At 34.5% G+C, this 18,650-nt stretch overlaps 1 protein-coding gene across 1 annotated transcript in view; it reads left to right on the top strand.

Annotated features, from left to right (window-relative positions):
• The window catches only part of PDS5B (PDS5 cohesin associated factor B), a 183,313-nt gene extending 177,457 nt beyond the window's left edge, over nt 1–5,856 (top strand). Inside the window, exons 32-35 of the mRNA XM_011946898.1 lie at nt 225–664; nt 754–864; nt 3,282–3,420; nt 4,968–5,856. Coding sequence (XP_011802288.1) covers nt 225–664; nt 754–864; nt 3,282–3,420; nt 4,968–5,003 — 726 coding nt within the window. The 3' untranslated portion in view covers nt 5,004–5,856. The remainder of the gene's footprint in view (nt 1–224; nt 665–753; nt 865–3,281; nt 3,421–4,967) is intronic.
• The last annotated feature ends 12,794 nt before the right edge of the window (nt 5,857–18,650 follow it).

Below are 18,650 nucleotides of genomic sequence, written 5' to 3'. Positions count from 1 at the left end.
AGCTTAAAAGTAAGAGTGAAAATGTACCCTTTTACCTCAGGTAAGTTTTTCAAATTAAAAACTATAATAAAAGCAAATAAATACAGTTCTGGTGTATTTAAGAGCTGTATATTTTAGGTACATGTTTAGGACGACAGTAGATAACAGATTTTTTTGTTTCTTTCCTCAAGATATGTGTACTCACAATTTTATAACCATAAATTGTGATTTTTTTTTTCCTCTAGTCTGAATTGGAGAAGCCTAGAGGCAGGAAAAAAACACCCGTCACAGAACAGGAGGAGAAATTAGGTATGGATGACTTGACTAAGTTGGTACAGGAACAGAAACCTAAAGGCAGTCAGCGAGGTCGGAAAAGAGGCCATACGGCTTCAGAATCTGATGAACAGCAGTGGCCTGAGGAAAAGAGGCTCAAAGAAGATATATTAGAAAATGAAGATGAACAGAATAGTCCACCAAAAAAGGGTAAGAGAGGCCGACCACCAAAACCTCTTGGTGGAAGTACACCAAAAGAAGAGCCAACATTGAAAACTTCTAAAAAAGGAAGCAAAAAAAAATCTGGACCTCCAGCACCAGAGGAGGAGGAAGAAGAAGAAAGACAAAGTGGAAATACAGAACAGAAGTCCAAAAGCAAACAGCACCGAGTGTCAAGGAGAGCACAGCAGAGGTAAGCATGTGTAACTCTAAACTGCATCTATTTCGTTACTATATTATAAATCATAATTTGATGCTATCCACATTTGGGTCTTCCCAAAGCAGAGCAGAATCTCCTGAATCTAGTGCAATTGAATCCACACAATCCACACCACAGAAAGGACGAGGAAGACCATCAAAAACGCCATCACCATCACAACCAAAAAAAAATGTGTAAGTTGTAAATATTAAATTTCAAACCAATTTCAAATTATTTTGAAAAAGTTCCTAAATTTGTAAACATACATATTGCTATATTTAAATTCCATGTATTTAGCCCCATTACACTAGGTAAGGTAAAATTTTTATAAACTTACCTTAGTGATTGATATCTCAATAAACTATCTTGTGCATTTTTACAGGTGTAGGCAAATCTTTATAAGTGGATACCAAATAGTATATTATTTCCTATGCAGACTTTATGATATCTAAGGAAATGATATTTTTAAATAATCACCACACATTGACCAGGTTGCCTCGTCATTCCACACAACCATTTTTTTTCAGTGTTTCTCATTAGCACCTTTTCCTTTAAATGGAAGAAAACAGGTCTTATGCTTCTGTTTTTATTCTTTGAACTTGTAGTAGGAAAGTAACAGGTACCATTTTTAAAAAATTATATCCATATAAATTATCACATGTTGGTCTCAAGTGTTTGATATCTTGGTTTTGTTTGTTTTCTAATCCAGTTCGTTTATCTACATCAGCATGTATATAGTTTTAGATGTTCACACAAACACATTTATAAGAAAGGTGTAGTAACAATGTGTACCCCAAATTTTAGTGTCACAAGAGTATCAGTGCTATAATTTTTAGATTTGACAGTATTTTTTTCTCCTCAGTTATGTGAGTGGAAATAAAGTAGCATGTCTTCTATTAGTCGGAAATTTAGCACACTTTTTCTGAGAGTAATCCCACCCGTACATAATTACATCAGTGGCTTGACTTTTCAGAGTTGCCAACATACTGTCATTAAATACTCAATTATCTTAGAGATTTTCCTATTCCTGTGTATTCCACAGGAAGAGGAAAAGTTGCCTGGGTGTCTAGCCAGTACTTCATGCCATCTTCCATGTAATTTTTCTATCAGGTTAAAAGTAAAGGTAAGTACATTTTTTGTGGCAGCTTTATAAATGTGTTTGGATTCAACCAAAGGAAATCCGTATTTTAATAAAATGCACATGAATGATGTAACAAGGAAATAACAAACCTCATAATTTTAGTTTGTTTATATTTGGACATCATGAAATTCAGGGTTTAAATGATTATTGTGCTCTCCTAAAATTACACAAGTCCTATGAATGTTCTAAACCAAATAAGTATTTCTTTAAAAAAAATTGATACAGAAGAAGATTCTGTAGTCTGTCTTGGAAGCCTATCTTCCTTTCACTGGGAAGCTCTTTCTAGAGCTAGTATAATAACATATGTTAGGATTTGTTTCTTTTTCTTGTTCTGACATCAATGAAATTGAAAAAGATTGTCATTATGTTTCATGTAATTTCTATAGTTTCATTAATCCCGAAAAACCAAACCAAGTAAAAAAATTGTTTGGTTTGAGCATGAGTTAAAAAAGTGCACATTTTGGATTGCTTATAGAAGTGATAGGTTATGTTCCTAATTTTAAAAAATAAGTATTTATCAAGAGGGATCAATTTGATTAGATGGTTCTATAACATATTTTTTGATGCCTCCTGTGTTTCAGAGAGTACTAGGTGCTAGGGACACAGAACAGACATGGTTCTTGTTTTCATGGGTTCGTGGTTCTTGTCTTCTACCATCTAATGGAGTGAGGAAGCTTTTTCTTTAAAAGTAACAATGAGTTGATATCTTGAGAATAGTAGGGGCTAGACAGGCAGAGAACAGGTAGCAAGAACACTATATTTGAAGTTTCTGAAGTGAGAAAAATCTTGGCAAAATCAGAAAGCTAAAGGAAAGCAAGGGTTTGCTGAATTGTAGTTGTGGGGAGTTGGGGAGCAGAAGGAGATGAGAACGAACAGGTAGGCAAGGACCATCTACTGTTCCTTGTATATTGTGTTAAGGAAGTTTACAAAATTATTCTCAGCTCAGTGGGGAGCACTGTAGTGGCAGTAACATCATCTGTCTTGTACTTTTAAAAGATAACTTTGTAAAGAGATAAGACAAGAGATGGAAATGGTTTGAGTTAGGTGGTAGCAATGGAGATGTGGACAGAAGTGAATGAATTTGAGATCTCTGTAAGAATCTGAAAGGCCAAAGACTGGTACAGTGTATTCCAAGCAGAATTCCTTTCTGCTTTGAGCAGCTTAGTAGACATAGATGCCTTTTACTGCATTAGGAAAGATGAAAGGAAAAGACTTTGGGTTATGTTTTGAATTCCTTTATCATATGTTCTCAGTCACTTTTTTTGTTGTTACTTGGTAGACAATTTGTAAGATTCTGTGATTAAATGTTAGTTTAGGATTCAGAATATTAAAGAAATGTTCTTGTCTCATAAAGTAATTGAGGGTAGACATGGTATGACAATTGATGAAATACTTGAAGCATTTCTTGTAACGAGGTGATCTACTGAAAGACGGGAACGTTCATTGTATTTTACATGTGTTTTCCTCCAGCCGCGTAGGACGCTCCAAACAAGCAGCTACTAAGGAAAATGATTCGAGTGAAGAAGTAGATGTGTTTCAGGGTAGCTCTCCTGTCAGTGATGATATTCCACAGGAGGAAACAGAGGAGGAGGAAGTTTCCACAGTAAACGTATGTGTTCAAAGTTTCTTTGAGTGGTGTTGTATATAAAAACAGTTAGTAAATGTTTGGTTAGATGATTTAGTACTTGTCTAATTCTAAGTATTTATATATTTTTCTTCATTAGTTTATAGCATCGTTTCATCTGCCAGGTAGGATAATGGAGAACATCTTTTATGGAAACCTGAAACTAAGCAAATAGGTGTAGCTTAGTGAGAATGCAAATGTCAAGTCTGAACTGAATGTATAGCATTCTAATATTGACACTTTCCGCATTTAAGTTGTACCTTACAACTCTCTGTTTGGTATTTCTATTTGGGTTTCATAATAGAAATTAGAAGTTAGTTACACATAAAATCAGCCTTTGGAATTGAAGTTTGAGCTGAATGAGAATTCATACAATTGGTAATACATACTTATTTTACGAAAGTAGGGATGTGTTACTTCCTGACTTTTTTGTTTTTGTTTTTGAGACAGAGTCTCACTCTGTTGCCCAGGCTGGAGTGCAGTGGAGCACGATCTGGGCTCACTGCAACCGCCGCCTCCCAGATTCAAGCAATTCTCCTGCCCCAGCCTCCAAAGTAGTTGAGATTACAGGCCAGTGCTACCATGCCCGCCTAGTTTTTGTATTTTTAGTAGAGACAGAATTTTACCATCTTGGTCAGACTGGTCTCGAACTCCTCCTGACCTCAAGTGATCTGCCTGCCTCGGCCTCCAAAGTGCTGGGATTACAGGCATGAGCTGCTGCACCCCGGCACTTCTTGACTTTCAAAGTAATAAATAAGTAACTTTACCGGTTAATACAACTCAGATATTTCTTTTACGAAAAATATAATACATTTAAGTAGAAGCTCTTCTCCCATCTTTGTTTGAGAAACCCAAGCTCTGTAATCAAGTCTCAGAATTGGTCTCTACTGTTCTGTCTTATTTAATGGAATCAGAACTCCTATCTGTACCAGGATTCATTTTTGTGAATAAGTGAGTTAAGTACACAGGAAAATATGCTTAATTGTGGTCTCAAATTAATTTGGCTTGTTTCTTAAAGGGTTTTGGGGGGACATCAAAGTAAGGAAGGCTGAAGAGTCAGTAACGATTGATGTCTTCACCAGAGAAAACTACATAGTAAATTAAAACCCTTTTTTATATTCCTATTGTTAATATTGACATTTTTTGAACTAAAGTTTTATGCTTTCATTAGTGCTTACCAGTAAATGATAATAGTATTAATCATCATGAAAGATGATTAATCTGTTTGAGTTGTTTTTCTTGCTGTAGACATTGACTTCTGTTCATTTCTCTTTAAAATTATTAGATAGAAAAGTAAAATATTTTTTTTCTTTTGCTGTTCTGGGAAAGTCTGTGAGCATGTAAATGTTCAAATATTATAGAGGTCTAAGTATATGATGCTGGGGCAGAAAGGAAGGATAAAAAAGTTTCAGGGAAAGGAAAGCAAAGAAAATCAGGAACAAACGAGAATAAAGATTGGTTAAAAATGATTACTGCATATCTTATGCACATATACCCATTTTAATTAAGCGTCTGGTGACTTTCCTTTTAAGGTACGGCGGCGAAGTGCTAAAAGGGAACGGCGATGAACAAATGTAATTAATAACTTTCTCTGTGAAAGCTTTGGAAAAATCTTTTTTTTTCTTTTTGGTCAAACTTGAGGCTGAATAAAGCCTTTGATGCACAAAATGGGACTGCTGAAGAGTGGACAGTTGGACCTTACTTTGGTGACCCCATACATTTGTGGTCACATGCTTTAGCCATACGCATGATAACCTTGACTATGGAGTCTTGTGAACGTGTAATGTGCGATGGCTGTGTAGACATAAAGAAGAAACTTGTAAATATCTTTTTTCTTTTTTTAATGTTTCTGACTTCTGAAGTGCTTGTATAGCTTTTATCTGCGGCTTTAAACTGACAGTACCCAACTGTTTATTGGATCTATTGATTTGAAAAGAATTTGTTAGGATAGGTCTTAAGCAGTAATCTGTCAGTGTTTGTATTTGTATTCTCTGCAATTTTACTGTGAAAAAAATTTTTTTCAACAATTGGTGTCATTTTCTTGATGTCACTATTTGTTGGAGAGTTAAATGGTCTCTTCCCCTTGTGTATCTTACCTAGTGTTTACTCCTGGGCACCCTTAATCTTCAGAGGTGCTAAATTGTTTGCCATTACACCGGAACGATGCCTCTGATAGGAGGACAACCATGCAAATTGTGAAATAGTCCTGAAGTTCTTGGATTACTGTACACCTCAGTATTGATTGGTCCCAGAATTTTCTGGCCTTTCATGGCAATGAAAATTTTAAGAAGAAAGATTTAAAGTATTTTAATTTTAAAGAGTGTGTTATAAAATAATGTACTGAATTCTTTATCCCATTTTATCATCCTTTCAGTTTTTATTAATCTACTGTATCAATAAAATTCTGTAATTTGAATGAGTTTTTAATAGTCTAGAATGTTATTGTGTATAGATATTTCCTCTTGAACATTATGTTCAAAAAATGCAAATTACACTATAATATAAAACCTGATATATACACGTTAGAAAAATTCCAGTTCTCCATAACAGTGTAAAGTTAATCAGAAAGAAAAATTTTATTGATGCAGTGTGTCTTTATAAAGCTGTTCTTGAAAGCCAAGTGTTTTGTATTTTATAGTGAGTTGCATGTTTATGAAAAAAAGTGCTGAAAATGGGATGTGCTCTTTTCTGTAAATTCATATTTAGCCATAGTATATGATAGATTGCCCCATAACATAGTTTTTCATCAAGAGTTTATTATTGTACTTTATTTTGGAGCCAAAAAACTGATTCGGGGGGGTTGGGCAGGGTAGAAGTGGTGTATCCAACTATCAGCTACTGTAGTTGTCACAGTCTTGTGAACTTTGAATGAAATTCCAAACTTTGAACTTGGAATGAAATTCCACTTTGTCCAGATTGGGAGAAGTGGAAATTTATTTGGATTTAGAGGAGGTCTTTTTTTTTCTTCCTTGTAATCTGCAAAATACAGAAATAAATTACTTAAGGCAGTATCCTTTGTACAGTTGTATAAACTGTATTTTGAACCAAAACATATAGGTTACTACTTAATGCTTACCTAAATTCATTTTAGTATTTTAGGTGCTCTTATGTTTTTTCATGGTTAACACCAGAGGAAAATAAAAATCATATTCTAACTTATTAAATTTATCACATTGAATAGTGGAACATTTTCATATGATACACCATTATGTTTAAGGTATATTTCCAAGATTGGTTATAATAGATGGGGCATATAATAAAGAAGCTACTATTTTGGAAAATGACATTTTACTATTTGCCAATGTATACTGCAATTGATGTGATTATTTTTCTTTTAAAGATTTGTTCGTGTTTATGAAACAGCCATTTATTTTTTAAAAAGTGTTTTGAATTGTGTCTTAATCTCTCCATATTTAACTATTCTTCATTTACAACAATACTGACACCAGTAATTCTGAGAGGCTGTCATATATCAAAAGCAGCTCAGGTTGGATCAAGATACATTGGTTTTGAAATGGTTCCTTAGCTCGGTTTTCCCAAACACATAATTTCTGTTTCAGCAGTACAAAGGCATGTTTTAAAATCTGTAACGTAAAGAATAAGGAATAGCTTTGTATTTTTGTCATTGATTAAATTGCACCGGAAATGTTTATGGAAATATATCATTAAGAACATTTTATAAAACATACGAAAAAATGATTGTGAAGGATTTTTATTTGCATGATCATAGTTAACCAAATTTCATTGCACATTTTTGTAATGCTGTACAGCAGTTCACAAAAAAATGTTCATTGTAGATTTTGTTATGTTCAATGCCAATGAGTCTGTAATTTTACAACCTGTCTGTTCTTTTTTTGGGTGGATTACGATGTAAATTTTTCTTTTTCTTTCTTTTTTTTTTTTGGTAGAGAAATAGGTGCAATAATCAAAGTTTTGATGTCTCGAGTCTCCAACTTAGGGGATTATCTTACGTTTAAACTTAACATTTCATGTATTAACATTTCATGTACTAACATTTATAGAGCCACATACTTTACAATAAAATTAAGTGTGTATGAAACATTAATTGCTAACAATTGTTAGCAGACTATTCAGTGATAATGTTCGTTTTGAAAATATGTACTATATAACATTAAGAAAATATTTAACTCCCTGTAACAAGCTCCATTATGAAAATCTTATTCCTCAGTGAGGTTATCTTGCTGCACTCTGTAGCAAATTTGTTTAATCTACATTATAATAAAATTTCTTGCTGCAGTGCAACAGGAAGCTTTTTCAGTGATCTCCACTGTATATGTAAATTACAAATGTGGCTGTAAAACTTATTCCAGGTATTAAAAGTTAAATTACTTTCTATATCTTCTTATAACTTGTAAGTTTGATTTTTAAGATTTCATTTTGTCCACTTGTAAGAATGTCAGGAATTTAAGAATTTGTTTAAATTAGGCATATCTCTGCCACCACATAGTATTATGTCACCATAATGAACAATTGATATTTAAATAGATAACCAATTTTCAGACACATTTTTGGATTTCTGTGAAGTTGAATAAACATGAAAGCTAATATGATTGTATTATTTTGTTTATGTAAATCAACATATATATTTAAATACTAAATGGAGAAAGGCACATTTGATGATTTTTAATTTTGGAGCCTTTGTTTCATGAAGTGGAAACATGTCTCAGTAACTTTTTCCAAACCTTTTGTTTAAACTTCTCATGCAAAATGTTGGCGGACAGAGGTTTTTTAAGTATTATTTAAGTTAAATAATTGCATAACTGAACAAAATAAATGTATAATATAAACTTTAAAAATAAGCACTAAATAAATAAGTTGCCAGTTGCAGTTTTATTAATTCATTTGGCAAACATTTATTAAGTGCCTACTATGTGCCAGGCACTCAAAAATTTTACTCAGTTTTACGGAGGATAAAGTGTGATCAAGATAGAGTAAGTCCCTGCTTTTGTGGTACTTTCATTATGTTAGAGGTGGGTAAATAAGCAAAAAAAAAAAAAATTAATATATAATGTCAGATTGTGAACAATGCAGTGAAAAAAAGGAAAAGCAGGATAGAAAGTACTAATGATAGATGGAGAAGTTATTTTATATACTTTGAAACATGCAGTTTAGGATTGTTGTATGTTCATGATGAAGTGATATGGTTTATAATTTAAAATGTCACTTGGTATCTTTATGAATATTTTTAATCTACTTTGCTTGATATTAATGTAGCCATATCAGTTTTGTTTTAGCTATTGTTTGTTTGACAAAATTTTTCCTTTTATTTTCAACATATTTATGTTCTCATGGTTAAAATGTGTATCATGTAAACATTTTATACTTGGATTTTGTTCTTTCATCTGAGAATCTTTGTTCTTTAATAGTGTTTAAGCTCTAGTGTAGTTACTTATATAGTTGATTTTAAATCTACTATTTTGCTATTTATTTTCTTTTATGCCAGTCTCTATTTTCTCCTTTCCTACCTCCTTCTGGCTCAGTTAAAGTGCTTTTTATTATTCTATCTCTTCCATTTGCTTTTTAGTTAAACCTGGTTGTGTTATTTTAGAATTACAGTTTTTATGTTTGGCTTATTATAGTATGTGATTAATGCTTTTGCCACCATCAGAACAATGCAAAAAGTTTAAAACAATTCAACTGTATCTGCCTCTCGATCCTTTGTGCTAAAGTTGTTGTCTATTTTCAGTATAAAAATGCCACAATATCTTTGTTGAATAGTCCATGTTCTCATATTTACCCATAGATTTTCCGTTTTCGCTCTTTTTTTAAGAATCATTTTGTGCTATCATGTTAGTTCATTTTTCTTTCTTTTTTTTTTTAGTTTCTTGTTTTCAGCAGTTTGACTATGGTATGCCTAGGTATGCTTTTCATTTTATTTAATTTGCTTGGGGTTTACTGACCAGTTGTATCTGCAGGTTGATATATCTTTCATCAGTTTTGAAACATTTTTGGCTGTTCACATATTCTTCACATATTCTACACTATTTTCTCTTTCTGATATTCCAGTTATAAATATGTTAGACTGCTTGTATCCCATCTGCCTTTAAGTGTGTTTTCTGTTCTTTCCACTCTCTTTTTCCTCTCTGTGCTTCATTTTGTATATTTCTGTTGATCCGTCTTCAGATTTCTTTTACTATGTCTGTTCTTCCCGTTAACTTTTCAATTAGTTATTAATTTCAAATATTGTATTTTTTAGGCCAGTGTGGTGGCTCGCACCTGTCATCCCAGCACTTTGGGAGGCTGAGGTGGGTGGACCACTCGAGGTCAGGAGTTCAAGACAAGCCTGGCCAATGTGGTGAAACCCTGTCTCTACTAAAAATAAAAAATTAGCCAGGTGTGGTGATGGGCGCCTATAATCCTAGATACTCGGGAGGCTGAGGCAGAAGAATTGCTTGAACCTGGGAGCCAGAGGTTGCAGTGAGCTGAGATCATCACACAGTATACTGCACTCCAGCCTGGGGGACAGAGTGAGACTCTGTCTTAAAAAAAAAAAAAAAAAGTATTTTTCAGTTCTAGAATGTCCAGTTAATAATATTTTATAGATTTCAGTTCTCTGTTGAAAGTCTCTTTTTACTCCTCTTTTCCTCTTTTCTCTTAATTATATAGTCCAAATCTGTACAAATTAACTACAACAGCTCAGTCCTTTGTGGGTCTCATTCTTTTAACTGTTTTTTCTATTGAACATCAATCAAAATTTTCCTGGTCACATTTTTTCCTTCCTCTTATGGATCTTGTAACTTTTTTCTTATTTGAGGACATTGAATTAAAAGTACTAAAGGATTGAAGTTGATGTGATTTTTCTCCCAAGAGATTTTCCCTTTTTTCTTTTAGGCATTATAGAGATTGATCACTTCAAGAGTTTAGCCTGGGTTGCAACTTTAGTTAGACTCAATCCGGTTGTTTCAAATGTCTTAATGGTAAGACGTGCATTATGTGACAGACTAGCACAGCAAGCCTGCAGGAGATTTTGTTCAAGCTATTCCGCCCAGCTTCCCAGCAGGAATGCTATTTGACACAGGGTAGTCAAAGGCGGCTTCTTTGAGAAGGTGACATCTGAGCATGGACTTCAATTAAGTGAGACATCAAGCCTTATGAATATCTGGGAGAAGAGTATTCCAGGCAGAGGGAAGAGTAAGTACAAAAGTCCTTAGGCAGGAATGAACTTTGTGCATCAAGGATTTCGAGAAGGCTGATGTTTCTGGAGTTAAATTGAACAAAGGATGAAGGGGTAGACCTGTGATGTCTCTTGGCAATTTTGTTCAAAGGTTGATGAGAATCCATTGTAGGCTTTCAGTAGGATAGTGGCAAGGTTTCTTTGTTTTAATTTTTAAAAATGCTACTCTGGCTATTGTTGAGAATGGCTAATAGAGTGTAAGAATAGAAGCCCCCCAGTTTTATTAAATTATATCAGTAGTCTAGACAAGTTGTTCATTCATTTCACAATGAGAGTGATAGAAATTGTGAGAAGTACTTGGATTCATGAGGTATTTTGAAGTTACAGTTAGTAGCCCTTGCTGATGGATATGAAAGTGTGAGGGAGATGAATCAGAGATGACTCCTAAGCTTTGAGCTAGAGAAACTGAGTGAGTGGTGTCCTTTACCGATATGAGGGAAGCTGGGTGGGACATATTCTTCAGGATAAAATATTTGGTGTCAGGCTTCATCAGTTTCAGCATGTGATTTATTAATATTTACATAGTCTTTGGGTGCTTTGGATATTTGGATTCCAGTCCTTTATGTGAATTTCTGTTTGAAGGTGGAAACAGCTTCTAAAAAAAAAAAAGAAGGCATTTTACATCATCTGGCATTTCTAAAATCTGAAAGCATGTAACTATTAAGAAATTTATTATAATACCTCCAATTCAACATTTCTGAAACTAAATGAATAACCTTTCCTTCCCAAATCTGATCATCTTCGTATGTCTGAAAATGGAATTAGTATCTAACTAGTAATGCAAATCTATAAATTTGCTTTAATTCCTGTCCCTTACACCTGTATCCAGACTGTCATCAAGTCCTGTTGAGTTTACCTCTTGATTATCCCTTGAGTTTTTCCACTTTTTTCCACCAGTCTCCTTTAAGTTCTCATCATTTCTTTGTTGGTCTCATATTTACTCTTGCCCCGCCTCAAATTCATTTTCATAATGTAGCCAGATTGTGAAGTACCATGATTTCATCTACCCCCCAGCAGTAGCAGCAGCAGCAGCACAGTAGCAAATAATATAAACCTTTTATCCCTTCAATGGGATAAAATTTTAAGACACCACTGATTTTAGGATAATGTGCCCTACATTTATATACTTTTAATATAAATCGCTTTTAGGATAATGTGCCCTACAAAACTCTGCATCATGGGTCACTCCTATTTAGCTAATTCTTCCATCATATTTTGTGTTTTATTTCATTGATTTCTTTTTCTAATTTTTATCTTTTGCCTGTACCAATATCTAATTCACTATACCGATAAGTTTTTATATTTGTTCCAAAAATTCTCCAAGTCTTTATTTTAAAAATGTCTTGGTCATTCCTTGGCTATTCTTGTTATTTTTGCTTATTCAGTGTTGAGTCTTCCCACTGAGATAGATTTTTTTAAGGCCTTCCTTTCAATACAGCTTTTATTTTCATCTTAGGAATAGGCTTTGCACCTTTTAAAATGTTTTATGGGTTTTATTATTATTACTTACCTTGCTATTTCCATTATTTTCTAATGGGTGTAACTGCTATGCTTTTTTTTTTTTTTTTTCCCTTCTTTTGAGACAGTCTTGCTCTATGCAGTAGAGCAATCTCAGCTCACTGTAATCTCAGCCTCCCAGGCTCAAGCAGTTCTTGTGCGTCAGCCTCCCGAGTAGCTGGGACTACAGGCGTGTGCCACCACACCCGGCCAGTTTTTTGTACTTTTAGCAGAGATGGGCTTTCACCATGTTAGCCAGGCTGGTCTCGAACTTGTGGCCTCAAGCTGATCCACCCACCTTGGCCTCCCAAAGTGCTGGGATTACAGATAAGAGCCGCTGAACCCAGCTGCTATTTTGTTTTTAGCTGCTTTGTTGAACTCTAATTCTAACAGCTTTTCAGTTAGTTATCTTAGATTTGTTAGATAGATAATACAGTCTGCAAATGGTTTTGTCAGTATTATTTCATATTGTTCTGATACATATACAGAATGTCTTTCTGGTCTAATTAGCATTGGTTGGTTCCTCCAGAGCATTGGTAAATAGAAAGCATTCTGCCTTTTCTAATACAGTTTCTATTTCTAATCAGGTTATTAAAAAACAAAATCTGGAATATATGTTTAATTCCATGTTTGTATGGAAGTTTATGTTTTTAAAAATATAATTTAATGAATTATATGAATATACGTCATATATAGAATAGTCCTCGCTTTGGTAGTACTAACTCAGCTTGGTCATGCTACTAGATTCAGTTTGCTAACATTTTACTTAGTATTCTCATGTCCGTCTGAGATTGCTTTATAATTTGTCATACTAGCATTATTCCAGTATTGATGTAAGGGGTTTGGCTAGCCTTCTAGAATGAGATGGAAAGTTGTTTGTGTTTTTCCATAAACATTTATGTAGTGTAGGAGTTATTTGCTTCCTGAAATTTTAATAGAATTTTAAAAAGTTTTATTTGGTGCTTTCTAAAATTTTAAGTAAAAAAGTGTTTCAGACATGCAGGAAATAATACAGCAGACAATGATTATCTCATTAATAGATATTCATCATCTCATTTCCCAAGTTTAAAAGATACTAACGATGCTGTGTTTCAGTTTGCATTAACTTCTTGCGCGCACACAGATGCACACCCTACCCACTTCCTATGAGTGAGGAATAAGATCTCAGAAACGTTTAGCAAGCTGTGTTTCTTGGGTTTGAAGGATATTCTATAATTGTGTGTGTCACAGACGCTGTGGAGTGATTGATTTGTCTCTGTCCCCTTGGTGGAGAAGATAAGCTCACTTTTAACATATAAAAAAGCTGTGCACAAGCTGCAGTCCCTTTTTTGTTTTATCCTAATAATGTGTATCATTCTCATGCATGTGTTCATCTTCATTTTACTTATGTGCATTTAAAATAGCTAGGACTATTTCGTGTTTTTAAATTTTTTTGGAAAAAAGACATAATAGTTATCATTTTGAAACCTATTTTTCACCCAACACCGTGCCTTTGAAATATAGACATGTTGACATTCGTTGGTCTCCATTTCTTCCCAGTATAATATCTTTTAAAATGGGATGCTTCCTAAATCAGTGGTGTCTTAAAATTGGCAGCATTTGCTTAATGACGGAATAATGCTGTACCTTATAATTGATATTATCTTGGATTTGATTACATCCAGTAGTTAATTCCTCATTATTACTGTAAAGCATTCTGTTGTTGGAATATATGACAGTCCATTTTTCTATCACAGTTAATCATTTTTCTTATTGGTAGATAATCAGGTTGTTTGCACTTTCACTTTTATAAGCAGTTCGAAAGTAAACATCTTCCTGTCTGATAAACAATTATTCTGAATGGAAATGTTGAATTTAGTAAATATGGGCATTCTGCTTTCTAGGTATTGTCAAATCGCATTCCTAAGTAGTTATATTACTTTATGCTTCCGCCAGCAATGTATAAGAGCTTCTGTTTGCTTTGCATTTTTAGTTTGGTATCAGTTTGAAACTGTATTTATGTTGTGAGCTAAGGATCTTACTTTCTCTTTTTCAAATGGATAGCCATTTGCCTCAGTACCATTAGTTATTGAATAGTTTATTCTTTCTACTTACATGCTCTATCTGCCATATACTAAATGCAGGCAGTTATAGGTTGAGATCTGTTTCTAGGCTTCCTTTGCTATTGCATTAGCTTATGTATGTAGTATATTTACTGCAGTTTTATAGTAAGGCATTTCTTTATTAATACTCTTCAAAATTGTCCTGGCTATTGTATTTTAATACCTCTACAAGAATTTTTAGATCATGTTGCCAGATTCTGGGGAAAAATCTTTAGGGTTTTTATTAGAACTACTTTTAATTTAAAAATACATATTTGGAGAAAATGGCCATCTTTATGATATTGAATCTTCCTATTTATGAATATGGCTAGTTAGTTGGTCAGTCTCTTTGTATCGATCTTGCTTTTTTTTCTATCAATAAAGTTTTACAATTTTCTTCATAACACTTTGCGCATTGTATCTTTCTTTAAAAGTGCCTTTCTAATTGTTGGTGGTGGATAAGAACACTAGTTTAGTCTCCATATCATCTTACTAAAAACTGTGTGACTCCTTTGGTGCTTAGTAGATTTTTTTAGGAGCTGAAACTTTTATTGTCTTTTTAGCTGCTTTTATGGTTGGTTAAGCCAGATTGTTCCTTCTACCTGGCTTAATTTTGGTAATCATCTTTTCCTTGGAAATCATGCATTTCTAGGTTTGAAAATTTGTTAGGAAAAGTTTTAACACAGGCTGTTTTGTAAACCTCTGCAGCATCTCTCTATATATTTTGTTTTCTTGAGTCTAAGTTTTTTGTCAACATTTTTTCCTTTGTCATTGGAATCATTAAAAACTTTCAAGAAGCAGCTTTTAGTTTTATTGATTGAGCATTTATTTCTATAATTTTTGCAGTGATCTTGGTTTCTTTTTTCAATTTCACTTGCACTTAGTAGTTCTTTTAGTCTCCTGGGTTGAATGCTTAGTTCACTTACAATCTTGGTCTTTCTTGTTTTCTAATATATGCATTCCTCTTCTAAGTACTTCTTGATTATATCACATAGGTCTTGTTTGGTGGTGTTCCCCCTTTTGCTCGTTACTAAATAATTTGCCATTTTAGTTTTGATTATTAAGCCTAGTGTTTTTTGTTTTTTTGTTTGTTTTTGTTGTTGTTTTTTTTCCTCTCAAAGGAGGAAAAAAATTTGAGGAAAGGCTTGAAGGGAGGGGTGTATTTTTTATTTTATTATCCTTTTGTTATTCCGATATAGCCAAATTTATGGGCCAAGAATGTCACTTGTATAATTTTGGTTGTCTGTATTACTGAGAGATTTTTCTGTGGTTTTATGTATGCCAAAAAGAAGGCTTATTCACAGTGCCTTATATCAGTTTGTGTGTATCTGTATTTCAGATTGGGCTTGTTTATTTAGGTTATATAAATTTTTATATCTTGTTTTTATTGTCTGTCAAACTTTCTGGTTTAGGGGAGATGGTTTTGTTAATGTCTCCCACAAAGATTGTGAATATTTCTCCTTGTATTTGTATCAGTTTTTACTTTATATATTTCAGAGTTTTGATGTGAGGAGTCCTGTGACTGATATGTATTCTTGATGCATTGTATCATGTCAGCAGTATTAAATACCTGTTTTTTTCTCTTTAATGCTTTTTGATTGAATTGTATGGTCTTAATCTTGCTGTGCTTTTTATTAGTATTTGATACTCCTTTTTGTCAGCTTTCCTGTGTCGTTTTGTGTTCCATCTGATTAAAAAACAGCATTTAGGCCGGGCGCGGTGGCTCAAGCCTGTAATCCCAGCACTTTGGGAGGCTGAGACGGGCGTATCACGAGGTCAGGAGATCGAGACCATCCTGGCCAAAACGGTGAAACCCCGTCTCTACTAAAATCCAAAACCTAGCTGGGCGAGGTGGCGGGCGCCTGTAGTCCCAGCTACTCGGGAGGCTGAGGCAGGAGAATGGCATGAATCCAGGAGGCGGAGCTTGCAGTGAGCTGAGATCCGGCCGCTGCACTCCAGCCTGGGCGACAGAGGGAGACTCCATCTCAAAAACAAAACAAAACAAAAAAAACCCCCAGCATTTAGCTATTTTTATTATTTATTTTTTTCCTCCATTTTCTCTATGTTTCTTCTGGAAGTCTTAGAGTTTTTGACATTTTAGAGCCAGCTGTCTTCCACATCTCAGCTTTACCTTGGCAACACTTTTTTCCAGCATGTGCTTTGGGCTATAGTTCTTTCTCAGGATATACTTTTTTCCCCAGAATTTGTCAAGATTTCTACATTTCTTTTTCTCATCATTGCGGATTTATATAGTATGTGTCTGTGTTTTTATATTATCTCCCATGATTTTATGAGGGAGGGTAGTTGCCGGTAATCATTGTTCTGTCTTGGTCCTGTGTGTCCCTCCCTGATTCCAGCACTTAGGTTTTATTCTTACCTGTTTTGTTTTGGGCACAAGAGTTTCATAAACCTGTATTCAATCCATCGTCTTTGAGTCTTCCTGAGCTGCTTCTTAAAAGGCTGTTATCTTATAGCGTGTCATTATGCTACTGCTGTTCATCTCATAAGTTGGAGTCACTTCGGTTCCTCAGGGCTTCTGCTAGCCACCCCAGTTGGAGAGCAGCTCATTTTTTTGGAGCTATTATTGGAGCGTGTCAGTGACTATAACCCGTCCTTTTTTTAGGTACTGTTCATGACTTCTGCATATCCCTTCCTTTTTACTGGCCCCTGTGACACTATTCTAACAGGATTTTATTCCTACCTTTCTCTATCCCCCTTATTTTCACTGGTGGTTTTTCTTCACTTATTACTTAATTGGCATTGCAACTTAATGTAAGAGTCATCAGCTTTTTGTCTCCTTTTTAAAGATAAAAAATAATTGTACTGACTTTTATACAATAGTAGTTGTACTTCTATTATCCCTTGAGAAAATATATATGTATATAGATAACAGACATACTACTTTGGTAGAGCCATATCATTAATATACACTGATTTTAGAAACATTTGCTTTGAAAGATCTCACTCTACTATCTTCTTTAATCATCACAGCAACATGTATATGCTTGGATAAGTATAAGGCAGATAAATGAAGTAAATCTTTCAAGGAAGCAATAACATAAATTTACCTATTCTCAAGGATACTTTTTTTTTTTTTTTTGGAAATGGACTCTTACTCTTATCACTGCTGGAGTGCAGTGGCATGATCTCTGCTCACTGCAGCTTCCACCTTTTGCATTCAAGCGATTCCCGTGCCTCAGCCTCTGGAATAGCTGGGACTACAGGGGTGCACCACCATGCCCAGCTAATTTTTATAATAGTAGAGATGGGGTTTCACCGTTTTGGCCAGCTGGTCTCGAACTCCTGACCTCAAGTGATCTGCACACCTCGGCCTCCCAAAGTGCGGGGATTACAGGTTTGAGCCCCTGTGCCCGGCCTCAAGGGAACTTTTGACCATACCTAAACTTAGGCAGTAACTTTAGATTTGCCATGCTCTGTAAGTTTTTACTCCTCTCCACGTACATTTGAATGATACTACATTTATGGGGAAAATATTTGACACTTCATATTGGTGTAGATGTGTTTATTACTTGTGTTAACTCCAGGTGTAAAGGAAAGGGTAAATAGCTGATGGAGCCTTCATTCTACTGGCTCTGCAAATGTAATAGATGTGTGATCACAGGCAAGTCATTTTTATCTGTCTCCACTACGGTTTCCTCATCTGTCAAATAGGCAAAAAATAGCTCTGAAAAACTAAAGTGTCATCAATCAAATAAAATATGGTGTGTATGAAAAGTCTTTGTAAAGGATAAAGGACACTACAAATAATAGTTAAAATTGTTAGCCTTTAGTTATCAAAACATATGTCATGAATTCAGTTCATGGGGATCCTTGCCCACTTGTGAATAAGATTTATAATCCTTTGGGTATATACCCAGTAGTGGGATGGCTGGGTCGTATGGTACATCTATTTCTAGATCCTTGAGGAATTGCCATACTGTTTTCCATAATGGTTGAACTAGTTTACAATCCCACCAACAGTGTAAAAGTGTTCCTATTTCTCCACATCCTCTCCAACACCTGTTGTTTCCTGACTTTTTAATGATTGCCATTCTAACAGGTGTGAGATGGTATCTCATTGTGGTTTTGAGTTGCATTTCTCTGATGGCGAGTGATGATGAGCATTTTTTCATGTGTCTGTTGGCTGTATGAATGTCTTCTTTTGAGAAATGTCTGTTCATATCCTTTGCCCACTTTTTGATGGGGTTGTTTGTTTTTTTCTTGTATATTTGTTTGAGTTCTTTGTAGATTCTGGATATTAGCCCTTTGTCAGATGAGTAGATGGCAAAAATTTTCTCCCATTCTGTAGGTTGCCTGACAAGTTGATGGGTGCAGCACACCAACATGGCACAAGTATACATATGTAACAAACCTGCACGCTATGCACATGTACCCTAGAACTTAAAGTATAATTAAAAAAAAAAAAAAGAGAACAAGAATGC

Source organism: Colobus angolensis, unplaced genomic scaffold (assembly GCF_000951035.1).
Source record: "Colobus angolensis palliatus isolate OR3802 unplaced genomic scaffold, Cang.pa_1.0 Scaffold255, whole genome shotgun sequence".
NCBI lineage: Eukaryota > Metazoa > Chordata > Mammalia > Primates > Cercopithecidae > Colobus > Colobus angolensis.
The sequence above is the reverse complement of the archived record's forward strand: the minus strand, read 5'-3'. Positions and strand labels throughout refer to the sequence as shown.